The 13,706-nt window shown below is 43.1% G+C and overlaps 1 protein-coding gene across 1 annotated transcript in view; it reads left to right on the plus strand.

The window, feature by feature from the left end:
* The first annotated feature begins 7,936 nt into the window (after nt 1-7,936).
* The window catches only part of CEP41 (centrosomal protein 41), a 49,374-nt gene continuing 43,604 nt past the window's right edge, over nt 7,937-13,706 (plus strand). Inside the window, exon 1 of the mRNA XM_056118392.1 lies at nt 7,937-8,054. Coding sequence (XP_055974367.1) covers nt 8,022-8,054 — 33 coding nt within the window. The 5' untranslated portion in view covers nt 7,937-8,021. The remainder of the gene's footprint in view (nt 8,055-13,706) is intronic.

Below are 13,706 nucleotides of genomic sequence, written 5' to 3' on the forward strand. Positions count from 1 at the left end.
AACATAGCACAGTTGAAACCATTTTGTACTTCCAAATGGCAGGAGCACTCACTGTACTGACAGTACAGCTGAAAAGTAAGGCAGAGGATGGAATTCCAAAGTCCTTATATGTCATGCTAGAAAATATGAACTGTGACCACAAGACTACAGAGAATCACAGGAGTATTAAAGTATAAAAGGTAAAGGCCCTCCCGTTGATCGTCGATTTGCTCGAGCGGGCCCAGTAATGTCTCCATTGGAGACTTTGTTGTTACTGTGTCTGGCATATCGAATACTCTCGGTAGCTTGCCGGGCTCTCCGAGAGGGGCGGAGGAATCGAACTCGGGTCGGCCATGTTGGCCGCTTGTAAGGCGAACGCCCTACCCGCTGTGCTATCGCTTTACTTATTAAAGTATACTTTGTCTAAAATTATGCAACCCATTAAGTTGTTTTGTTTTCATTGTGGTAAAATATAGACAACATGGAGTTTTAAAAACCTTAAACACACACACACATACACACACACACACAAACACGATTTTGTTGAACGCTCATAAGTTGCTAGACATGAGTTGCTTCCACCTTTGGCTAGGGTAACTAATGCTACTATGAACATTAGTATACAGAAATAGTTTGAGTCTGTGTTTCCAATTCTTAGAGTGTTTATATATGTACATATGAATATATATTTAAATACACATATATATTCATAGACATACATTCAGAAAGATTATAGATATTAGTATATATCTAGATAGAAAGGTAGAATTGCTAATTCACATGACAAAACTATATTAACATTTTTGTGGAATCACCAAATTATTTTTCCATCACAGCCATGCCATTTTACATTCCTACCAGCAATGCACAAGGGTTTCAAATTCTCTCCATCACCAAACCTCATTTTCTGCTGGAGATAAAAAGCTACCTCACTGAATCTTGATTTTTTTATTTTTATAATAAATAATGATACTGAGCATCTTTCCAAGTGCTTGGTCATTTGTATATCTTTATTAAAGAAATGGCTTATTCAAGTTGTTTTCTATTCTTTTGTGGTGTATGTGTGTGTGGTTGTTGTGGAGCAATTAGAAATTCTTTTTATTTTCTGGATACAAATTTTTGTCAGATATATGATTTCAAATATTTTCTTCCATGCTGTAGGCTATCTTTTCAATCTCTTGATATCTTCTTTTGCAATACAAATGTTTTTAATTTTGATGAAATACAACTTTCCCCCCCTTTGGTTGCCAAATATTTTAGTGTCATAGTTAAGAAACCAATTTCAACATCACAAAAACATCCTCTGACATTTGCTACAAAGAGATTTATAGTTTTGGTTCTTATAGTAAGGTCTTTGATCCACTTTGAGTTCATAAATGTACATGGTGTAAGCGTTTGCTTCATTCTTTGATATGTGAATATCCAGTTTTCTTAGCACGCTTTGTTAAACAGACTTTACTTTCCCCTAGTTACAACATCTTTGTGATTTCTGTTTGCTTGGTATATACTTTTATCCATTTGAATTTAATCAATCAGTAATTTTATACTGAAAGTATATTTCTTGTTGGTAACAAGTGGTTTGCTTGCTGTATTCAGACTTGTGATCTATCTTTGGTGTGTATATCAGGGCTTGGCAAACTTTTCCAACAAATGATCCTAATCTAAATATTTTAGGCTTTGCAAGTTATGGAGTCTCTGTTTCAAAAGGTCAGTTCTGTCATTATAATGAGAAAGAAGCCAGAAACAATACAAAAATTAATGGGTGTCAATAAAATTTATTTAAAAAAAATAGGTACCAGCTGGAGCGATAGCACAGCAGTAGGGCATTTGCCTTGCGCGCAGCTGACCTGGCTGAGGTGGGTTCGATTCCTCTGCCCCTCTCGGAGAGCCCGGTAAGCTACCGAGAGTATCTTGCCCGCATAGCAAAGCCTGGCAAGCTACCCGTGATGCCAAACACAGTAACAACAAGTCTCATCATGAAGATGTTACTGGGCCCTCTCGAGCAAATTGATGAACAACGGGAGGACAGTGCTACAGTCCAACAGTCCAACAGTCCAAATTTCCATTAGTGTCATATTCTCCTTGTCAAAAACTGCCTTTCTGGGCTGGATTACTCGGGTTCAATCCTTGGCGCCATGTATGTATGGTCCCTGAACCTCCCCAGGAGTAAGCCCTGAGCACCACCCAATATGACCCAAAAGCAAACAAACAAAATGACCCAAAAGGAAACAAAAGCAAACAAACAAAAAACTGCCTCTCGCATTTCATTTAATAGTTTACAGCAATGAATTCTGGGAAAGTCAATATCCTCTTTACTTTTAAGAGATATTTATATCGTGCATAGACTTTTGATTGAGTATTTTTGTCCTTCTTTTTGCACTAAAAATATGTCCCTCATTGTCATTTACTCTGTTTGATGATGGGTGAGATGTTTGCTATAATCTCCTTTTCTTCTGTAGGTTATATTTCTTTTTTTCTGTCTGCCTTTGAAATTTTCTCTTAGAAGTCTGGTTTTTAGCTGATTTACTATGATGAATAGCTGGATTTTACTTTGATTTTTAGTTCAGTTATATTTAAGCTGCGTGAGGTTCTCTGAATTTTTGGATTTTACATTGTCTTTTACAATTTTGATTACTTTTTTTGTTTTTTTTTTGATTACTTATTTTTTTTTGCCAATAGAATTTTACTTTTCAGCCCCATCCATTTTCTGTCTTCTTTATATTATCAAGTTTTGCAATTTTATCTTCTGAACCTCTTTTCCCTACCATTTTCCCTTTGTATATCATTTTGGATCATTACTAATCTTCACATTCCAGATACTGACAGCAGTATTTAGACTGGTCGGATTTTAGTGTGCGAATTCTTCATCATAGACATTGAATTCTTAAGATCTCTCACATTTTTCTTCCCTCCCTTCCACCCTTTTTTCCCCCCTTCATCCTTTTTTCTTTCTCAGCATTAAAAATTTTTTCTCTCATTTCCTTTTTATAGCTCCCCATCTATCTGCCTCAATTCTCCATTCTTTATCACTATATTTTTTAATATTAGTCATGGTTATTCAGAAGTTCCTGTCTGATAGGTCTTTATTGATGAGACTGTTTTATTTTATCTTTTGATGAGAAGTCCACCCCTTTCTCTCTCTCTCTCTCTCTCTTTCTCTCTCTCTCTCTCTCTCTCTCTTTCTCTCCTGTGCATTGTAGCACTGGAAGGAAACCACGATGATATTATTATTATTATTATTATTATTATCATCATCATCATTATTAATATTTTGGTAAAAGTAGGCCTGGGCAGAGGGTGGGAGCGCGGGTATAATCTTGGGGAAAAGTTGATGTCATAGCTAGAACCTAAAGGCATATTGGGGTCAGAATTCCCTCTTCTTCAAAGACTTCAATCTTTCTGTTTGTTTGGTTTGGGGACCACACTTGCCCATGCTCGGGGTATACTCTCTGCTCTCTCTGTGCTGGGAGGCAGCCCACCAGGAGTGCTCCGGAGACCACACAGTGCTGAGGCTTCTGCGCGCGAAGCTTGTGTTCAACCCATTAAGCTATTAACATCTATGTGCTTTGTTAAGAGTCTATAACGTAAATGTTAATCTCACCTGAAAAGTCCCTTTCCATAAACATCTTAGAATAAGATATCTACCCCAAATGATATGTTAGATTAAGGCTGGGGACTGGGGAAATGGCTCAAAGGGCTGGAGTGAAGGTTTGGGATGGAGAAACCTGGGTTCAATTCTGAGCACCCCAGGAGCTCCAGAGAGCTGTGACCCCCAAAACAAAACCAACAACAAACAACAAAAAATTCTGGCACCTTTTCTCTAGCACTACCAAAGAGGAAGCAACCATTGTGTCCCTGCAGTCTTCAGTGGCTCTTATTCCTTTGGGCAATTGTATGTGGTGGGCAGCTTTGAAATCTCAGCCTTCTGAAGGATTCAAGAAAACTTCTGATATTGTAGATATAATTTTCACCTTTTTCTTATTGTTAAAACACTGTGAAGTTATCTTTTTTTTTCATTTTTTCCTTATTAAGAAAGAACTGACAGCCCATTAGCGTTTTTCTGTCCCCAGAAAGAACTCCCCCTAATATTTGTTTGCTTTTACCCTGGATATGATTTTGATTAGTTCAAAACCATGAAGGACAGGCATTATAGTTGCAGTCTAGCAGGGGGGTTGCAAATTAATGACCTGTAGGTTTCGCATAGAAACCTAAGATTTTAGATTATTTTGAGAAATGTGCATCTCAGACATATCTGAGCCAGATTTGGAGGGGGGGCGGCGTGGAGGGTGGACAGGGTGTTTATGTTCATGGGAACAGGCATACCAGGTGTCCAGTGGGCTCAAATAGATCTGATCACCTCCAATGCTGGCTCTCCCCACATCCCCCCCCCCCCCTCCCCCGGCCCAGGCTGGCTCCTCAGAGGCCCTCAGAAACTGGGTGTGTGGCAAAGAAATCTTCAATGCAGATCCAAGCCCAGAGCAGAAGGTGGCCTGTGGTAGCAAATGCTCTGAACTTGATGACAGGAAGTAAATATTTTTGATAGCCTGGGACTGGACTGCAGATGTCCTTTCACATGCAAGAGCCTCATGTGGCTCTCAGGAATGGTCGCAGAATTGCATGCATGGGATGCCAAGCCACCTCCACTAAGTAACAGGTAAGTATCAGAGTTCTTAATTCCTCCAGAAAACTGGGCAGCCTGAAAGGGTCAGTTCGCAACAATTCCCGGGAGGAAATATTGTCACATCCTGGGAAGGGAGACAGACATGGCTGAAGCCTTTGGATGCCCTCAATTCAGTTTTGGACTAAGCTGGAGGGGGCAAGGGCTGGCCCTCTACTCAGAGATCTAGGAGCTCCCCAGGGTACATTCCATCACCAGGTAGAATGACCCCACATGGTTACCAGAATGACAGGAGCTGCATTACAGAGCAGGGCTTGCAGATCTGGGAGCTCGCCTCAAGTACAGCTCGCCTCAAGTGGGGGTGTGAGGCCAGAGAAGGGTCACTAGGACTAGATTGGATGGAGCAGAATTTTCCCTGAAACCCCAGGATGTGCACCCACAGAAGGAAAGAAGTCAGGGTCCATGTGGGAGAGCAACATCAGGAGGCAGACAGGTCTGAGTTTTGACCCTTCGACGGCAGAGAGCTGAGAGTGAGGGCTGCAGAGTTCATTTGGACAGAGAGAGGCAGGGTGAGATGGATTTGGAACAGAGGCAGGTCAGAAGGAAGAAACTCTGCAGAGGGTCCGACAGCTGGACACCCAAATGCCCATCTAGGTTCAAAGAAGGAAGACTGGGGGTGGGGGTCTGGACGAATCCAGAACAGGAGCACCCACAGGCCAGCCCCTCTCCCCCCAACGCTGCAGGAACCAGAGCCCTCTGGAATGCATGCAGGGTTAAAAGGAAGACATCAAACAAATGGAAGTTTACAAGAGCACTTCTAACTTCGCGAAAAATACGACTAATCAGTGGAAGTAGGAACTTTTAAAGAAAGGAATCAGAACTTCTTCTCTTATGAACAAAGCTTGAACCTCTTAGCAATCACCATCTGATTGCAAGGATCTTACTCAAGTGTCTGGAGAGTCTTTTACTGCCAAGAAGAGGAGAGTGGTAGCACTTCAGAAGAGGAATTACACCGCATTCAGCGCCGCTACAAACTGGCCCAGACAAAGGCCAGAGACAATTTCAGGCTGAAGTTGGAACAGGGTCTTTTGTTTCCTAGGAAGAAAATACATACATATATATATGTGTGTGTGTGTGTGTGTGTGTGTGTAGAATAAATTTGTGGTCACTAAAGAAAATCTGCAGACGACACAAAAGTGTGAAAAAAAAACCAATATTTCTATTACAAGCCCAGAGGTTGTTTGCATGTTGAATCTTATTTTCAATTGTTTTTCTTGTTGGATACCTGTATTTTCCTGGACACCTCCACACAAATCAGGACTGTATTATTTAAAAGACTTCTTTTCTTGTACTTTTCACTTACTATATTACACTCAGTTTCTCATTTACCTTAATTATTCCTTCAAACAAAATTTACAAGATCCCATATTACTTTTCATAAATATTCTATTGTTTATTTTGATCATGTTTTAAAATGATCAAATAGGTGGTTTTAATTTTTTATTTTGAATAAATAAGATCCCAGTGAACAGATGTAAAAATAATTATCTTTGTGCATTTTTTGGATTTTGTCCTCAGGAGGAAATCTCAGAATATTTGAGGGCTTTGCAACCCACTCTCAAATGGCTTTTCAAAATGGTCACCAACCTTTATATTCACATTAACAACGTAAAAGCTTGGTTTCATGAATCAATAGTCAATACTGAGCATTATTATTTGTAAAAGAAAAAAACAAAAAAAATCTTTGTCCAATTGTTTGGGGTGGGGGAGTGGCAACTTGCTCCTTTCAGTATTAGCAGGACATGTCTTCATATATTTAGCCAATGTTTTTCTTTTATGATTTATTATTTGCCTCTTCTAAATACTTGGGGGGGGGAGTTTATAGCTATCCTCAATGTCTTCTTACTACTTGAACATCTTGCCTCTCTTCCTGTATATTAAGTTTTCCCAACAACGTCTTTAAATCTTTCTGCTTTTTTCTCCCTTTTAAAAGGAATTAATTCCGCCCCTGATGATCTCCCTCTCCTTTTCTTTCTCTCGTTTGTTCCACTGCTAATATCTTTCATCACCCCCCTCACACTGCTACAGTAGGTAAGCATACACAGACTAAGTAGTAATCAATCTAGAAACTTCTACTAGCAGGGCAAAAGCTGCTAGATAAATATCCTCCCCATTAACTCCCTTCCACTTTTCAGTGTCTCAAACTCTTATCTGGTGGAGAGCTGAGAAAAGAGATTACGGAGAGGCTGAAGAATAGGAGAGTGGACCACAGGAGGCAGGAAAGTGTGAGAGACTGACTGGGATCTGGTTAAGATCCTGAAGGTCAAGCCACTGTGAGCCACAGCAGGATTCAAGGTATGGCCCTAAGGGTGGGATGCAGAAGGAAAGGGCAGGCGAGGCTGTGCAGGGGATCACCTGCACAGACCCTGTCGTTCAGATGTGTGTTATTATTCAGAGTCAGCTCGGGATAACCTTTCCCCATTCCTGGAAAAGCAACTCCGAGGGAAAGGACAAAGGGTTACTGTGCTGTTCCTCATATGCAAAATAACAGTAATACTAATTTTGATGGATTTAGTGGGACATTCTGGAGCCAAGCCAAACTCTGTGTATGTGATTGTTCTGTAAAGGTGCTAAGACTTAATTTTCAGATCGGGAATAAGAACAGGTGGTGGCTGGTGGCAGGAGTCACAATGGTTGCCGTGACAACGGGACTGGGTCTTAGTCATCCTCCCATCCTCCACAAAACCCAGTGCAGCTTTTCTCATAAGGTGCTTATTAAATATTTGTTAAATGAATGATGAATCACAGAATGGTGCGTGTGCTTTGCAATTAAGCCTGCCATTCTCTAGCTGGCTAAAAGCTTTTCAAGCAACAATAATTACTGTATTTACGCCTGATATTTTGCATAATTTGCATATTAACTTAACCTGAAAATAATAAGCTACTGATTCCCATTCCTGCTGAACGCTCCCGTCCCATCTCCAGAAGATGCCTGGATGGTGCGGTGAAAGGGGCCCTTAAAAGTGAGGGGCGGGGTGCCTGGGATTCGGGTCTAACTCGGTCTTTTCCTCGCCCCCCCGCTCTCCGAGCGCAGGCGCCGGCCCTCCCCCACCGCCCCCCCTCACCCGGGCGCCTCTCTTCCCGCGCTAAGCCCCGAGCCCGCGGGACCCGAGCCAGAGCGCACAAAGGGCCTCCGCCGCCGGCGTCCCGCGTTGCCAAGGCAACCTTTCAGCCGCTCCGCGCTCTCCTTTGACCCCCGCCCAGAGAGAGCAAAAGGGATTCTCATTGGCTGGCCGGGCAGAGCCGACCAATCGGAGACGAGGTTGCAGGGAGGTGGCCGAGAGCGCGGGGAGGGGGGGTAGGAAGCTAGGGTTAGCGGCAACCGGCGAGGCTAGGAGCCCGAGCGTGGTCGGTTGGAGCAAATATGTCTGTCCGGAGGCACATTGGGAACCCTGAGGTGAGGGCCAGGTCCGCAGCGGAGAGCCGGCGGGGGCGGGCGCACCGGAAAGGGCTCCACGTGGGCAGGGCCGAGGAGCCGGCGACTTCCGCCGCCCGGAAGGCGGGAAGCAAGCGGCCGGCGTGAGGAGGGGTCTGGGAGGCGAGGGAGGCGGGGCGGCGCAGGGGGACGCCGGACCCGGGGCCTGGGGCCGGTGCCACCGAGAGACCGCCCCCCCCCCCCCCCCCCCCCGGCCCCTGCTGCTGCTTGCAAAGCGGGGTTTGTCCCCCACCCCAGAGGAGCGAAGTGCATAAAGACAGTCCCTTCCCGCCCAGGGCAGCTGATCTGGGAGTGAGAAACAGCAGCGCCCTCGAAGCCCCAACACGAAAAGAGCAAAACATCGAAAAGGTGCAAAGCCTAAAAGTTGCTGGCATTGCCGACTTAGGGGTTGCAGGAAGAGCAGGATCCAGCAGACCATCCCTTATGCGCCTTCGGCGGCCCCCCTCTCTCTCCTGACAAACCTTTTACTTCCCTGACTGTTTCTTGGGTGCTTGTTCCATTTCAGTCACGCCTGTTGCATTCATCTGGTGCACTGGGTGCTAGGAACAAAAAGTGAAGGGCACAATGCCGTTGTCCTTTCCTAAGTTTGGTCTTGCAAAGGAAACTTGCGAACAGCCCAGGTTACAAGATACCTGGCGACCACGGTCTTAGGAGAGCACCAGGAGGAGGTCAGACGCCACTGGAGGAGGTGAGGCGAGGGCCCCGGACAAGGCCTGAAAGGGCAGGGCTATTAGCCTAGGCAGAAGCATCCCCTCACCAGGGAAATAGCTCCAAAGGCTGGAATGCAGATTGGGGGTTTGATCTCCAGCCCCTGTGTAGTTTCCCCTACCCCCCACCCAGCCCCACAACCAGCCCCAAAACCACCACCAGGAGTGACTTCAGAGTAATAACATGGGAGTTGCATGCACATGTGCACCCCGGGGTGAGGCTCCAAACCAAAAATTTGGAACAAAACCCCCAAAAGCCTCCTCCTCCCAGGCAGAACTGCCCAATGACAGTTGGGAGTAAGGGAGTATGAAGTTTTCTGGATTGCAAGGACCGCCATCAAGCCTTGTGCACATGGCTGAAGTTCTGGCCCTTTAGGCCAGACACAGGTTGCTAATTGGTTCATCTCCCAGGGGGCATGCATGGACTGAAGCAAACTAGAAGACCGGATATAGGTCCAGCAGGCACCCCATCGGCAGTAATGGCGCGGTAGGGGAAGTAGCTGTGGCCAGCAACAGTGTGATGACCACTTGTTGCCTTGCCTGCTGGTCATGGTTTTCAGAAGTTTTTGAGTTTATGGAAACTAGTGACACCATCAGATTTGCATTGCAAGCCACAGGGTGGAGGATTGGATGTGTGGAAGGCAGGATTGGAAAGAGGGAGTTTGGTTAGGATACTTAGCACCCTGGCAATCTATAGTTAAGGATAAAAAGGTAAAGGCCCTCCCGTTGATCGTCGATTTGCTCGAGCGGGCCCAGTAACGTCTCCATTGGAGACTTTGTTGTTACTGTGTCTGGCATATCGAATACTCTCGGTAGCTTGCCGGGCTCTCCGAGAGGGGATAGTTAAGGATGGTAAAGGTAAAGGTAAAGGCCCTCCCGTTGATCGTCGATTTGCTCGAGCGGGCCCAGTAACGTCTCCATTGGAGACTTTGTTGTTACTGTGTCTGGCATATCGAATACTCTCGGTAGCTTGCCGGGCTCTCCGAGAGGGGCGGAGGAATTGAACTCGGGTCGACCATGTTGGCCGCTTGTAAGGCGAACGCCCTACCGCTGTGCTATCGCTCCAGCCCAGTTAAGGATGATGGACCAAATTAAGAAATAGTGCTTAATTTGGGTATACCATCAGCTTTGAGAAATGAAGGTATGAGGGACGACAGATTCTCCACATGGGTTGCTCATTGGTGCCATAACTGTTTCTGAGATCAGTAATACGGGAAAGAGGGAAGGAGGAGGAGCAAGGAGACATTTTCTGTGTCCTTGGATGAAGAGGTCCCACGTACTTTTTGGTTTTAGTGAAACACAGTTCCTAGTGGTTTCTTGAATTTCAAGTATACAGAACGTATATTTCTTATTTACCTTCACATTTACTTACTTGGTGGCATTTTGATAGAGCACAGATTCTTGGAGTCCTCGGCCAATGGAAAGCATCATGCCGTGTGCCTTTACCATGCAGTGTTGCCAGGAAGGCCAGGGTCAATTATGCTCCTTGGTGTGCATCACTTGATTTTTTTGTTTTCTTTCTGGAACTTTGTGGATTCTTTGTGTTACAACACAGTGTTCTGACATTTCACAAAGATAACTCCTTGATTGGGCTCTATAATCACTGGTTTTAGTGGCTCCAGAAAGGTTTTTTAAAGGTCATCTTGAATTACCTTTTAAATAATGTTGATTTTCTCCATCTTCTCTTTTCAAATGCATTATTTTGATATCGCATCTGTGTGATTGACTCGTGGACTTTTTCACCTGTTTTCCACATTTTTTGTCTTTTTGCTCATTTTGACAGATCTCACTTCACCTGCCAGTTTATTGGGTTTTTAATTTCCGCAGTCAGGTTTCTAATTCTTAAGCTCTGTTTTGAAAATTAACTTAAAAATTAACTTGCAAATGGGTAGAGTTACAGTCAGCATACGCCGTTAAACTATTATCACAACTATCTCCCTAGTGCCATCCATTCCCGAGTCCCATCCATATTCCTCCCCGTCCGTCTTTCTTGACCACTGGCCTCCACTTATTCTGTATTCTCCATTTCTGTAATTTCAACATTTTGAGAATGATACATTAAATGGGACCAATGTGTTACATTTTGAGATTTCCTACAAATGTTTATTATAGTAATCGATGTAACATTATTCACAATAGTGTTAATATTTGTGTTAATATTTACACTTTTAGTGATTAGTTACTGAGTTACTGCGCCTCTGCTACCTCCAAAATACCCCAAATCCTGCCCTGGGTCTCCAGGTTACTTCTGGCACTCCTCATCCTAACCCCCAACCCTCATTGGTCATTTCACTTCTGTTGTCAGCATCCAGGGGGTTGTTTCCACTGGACACTGTCCACTTTCTGGCTTTATTTATGTGTGCCACAAATGATACCTGCTGGCATCCTTTTCCTGCTGGCAGCCTTTCCTTCTTTTCCATTGGTTGATTTTGCTTAACATGATACCCTCTGCTTTCATCCAAGTTGGGTTTCTTCTTACAGCTGAATACTATTCCATTGTGTACACATACACTTTTTAATTTTTTTTTTTTTTAACCAACTCACTATTGTCAAGCACTCAGGTGGTTTCAGCATCTTGGCTACTAGATGAAGTGCTACAATGAACACAGGGATGCAAATATCTTTTCATATTAATGTGTTTGTGTTCTTGGGGTAGCTCCCAGGAGTGAAATCATATTTTTTTCTTTTTGGGGGTTGGTTTTTGTTGTTGTTGCATTTTAGGGGCCACGCCTCGCAGTGCCCAAGGCTTACTCCTGACTATGCACTCATTGTCACTCTGGTGGACTCAGGGAATCTTATGGGGTGCCAGGGACTGAACTCTGGTCTGCTGTGTGCAAGGCAAGTGCCTTACCTGCTGTACTGTCTCTCTGGCCTCTTTCCTCAGAAATTGCTGGAAATTCTAAGGAAGTTGTATTCTTAGTTTTAGGAATGTGTCTATACTGTTTGTTTTAACGGTTGAGCAAGATAGATCGGGTTCATTTTTCATCGAACCCCACCAGGACTGGTGGTTTTTAGACGTTGACCTAGCTGTTCTCACTGTCTGAGGCGGTATCACATGGTCTGTTTGATTTGCATTTCCCGGATAGTTTGTGAGGATGAACCCTTTTTCTGTATACCTGTTGGCCATCTCTGTGTCTTCACTGGACAAACATTTGTCCATCTTTTCTTCCCATTTTCTAATGGGGTTGTTTGTTTTGTTGTTGAATTTTGTTGTGAATGCTTTATATATCTTGGATGAGAGTCCTTTGTCAGACTTTTGGTAAATAAGTATGTTCTAACATTCATTAAGGAGAACATTTCATTTTTTCATTGTTTCTTTTTCACAGTGCAGAAACTTTTTTTAGCTTGTCTCATTTGTTTCTTTTTTGCTTTTGTTTCCTTGCCAATAGAGTGGAATAATTGAAGACACCTCTCAAGTCATTATCATGGAGAGTTTTGCCTGTGTTTGTTGATGTATTTTATGAATTTCTGTTTAATGTCAAAGTCTTAATCCATTTTGAATTAATCTTTTGTGTGGTGTGAGATCTCTATCTCATGCCTTTCCCCGCCGACCCCTCCCCCCGTTTTTTTTTTTTTTTCTGTATGTGGCTACCGGTTTCCCAGCACCATTTGTTGAAGAGGATTTCTTACCCTCTTCCATTCATTGTGCCTAACTCCTTCTTGTAAATTAACTGTCTTGTAAATGAATACAATCTGAAGGTTTATTTCTGGGCTCTTAATTCTATTCCATTTGTTTGCAAGTCAAACAGAGCACTACCTTCCATTTTTTCCCCTTCAGAATTGATTTGGCTATTTGGGGAGTTTTATGGTTTCCATGCAAATTTAGCAGTATCTGTTCTGTGCCCTTGAGTAAAGCTCTAGAAATGTTGTTGGGGATTGTATTGAATCTGTATAAATGCTTTGGGTAGGGATGTCATTTTAACAGTGCTAATTCTTTCAATTCATAAACATGGAATGTTTTCTGTTTCCTTGTGTCTTTTATTTATTTTTATAGTGGCTTATGGTTTTTGATGTGTCTTTCACCCTCTTTGTCAAGTTGCCGCTAAGTTTCTTAATGCTTTTTGACACAATTGCAAGTGGCATTGGTTTTGTCTTTTCTTTTTCTCTTCTAGTTAATTGTTTGCATGTAGAAATGCAGCTAATTTTTGTGTGTGTATTTTGTAAACTTCTACTTTACTGTAACGATTTTTTCTAAGATTTTTGTTGCAGTGTTTAGGATTTTGTATATATTATCATCTGAAAATACTGATAATTCAGCTTCTTCTTTTCCAGCTGAACCCCTTTTGTTTCTTTTTCTTGCTTAATTGCTATTGTCAAGACTTTGAGTATTGCTTGAATCATTGCTGTGAGAATGGACATTCTTGGTTTGTGCTCCATCTTGAAGAAATGGTATTTGGGTTTTTCACCAGTGATTATGAAGTTAGCTATGGGTTTATTGTATATCGCCTTTACTATATTGTCATAGTTCCTTTTCTTCCCATTTTTCCAAGTTTTTTTTTTTTTAAATCAAAAACGAGTGTTGGATCCTTGTATTGTTGTCAGGGAAATTCCCAACTATTATTTCTCCTACCAGCATTTCTTCTGTTTCTGTTTCTCCTCTCCTTCTGGATCTCCAGTGATGCAAATGTTTCTATCAGTGCTGTTCCATGGTGCTTATATTATCTTCATTTTGTAATTTTGTTTTTCTCTCTTTTAATAGAAAGGGAGGGGGCGAGGGACCGCCAAAGTGTTTCTCAAGGATATGTTGCCCACTCTCAGAGCTACTCAGACACCCTTGTCAAGTGACTGATTGCTAGGACTCGAGTCTGCAAGGCTGTTTGGTCTCTACAGTGATAGAATCACCAAGACCTTCCTCTCGAGCCACACCTGGTGATGCTCTGGGATCGCCCGGGCTACACCCAGTGAT

The sequence above is a fragment of the Sorex fumeus genome, unplaced genomic scaffold (genome assembly GCF_029834395.1).
Source record: "Sorex fumeus unplaced genomic scaffold, SorFum_2.1 ptg000037l, whole genome shotgun sequence".
Classification (NCBI taxonomy): domain Eukaryota; kingdom Metazoa; phylum Chordata; class Mammalia; order Eulipotyphla; family Soricidae; genus Sorex; species Sorex fumeus.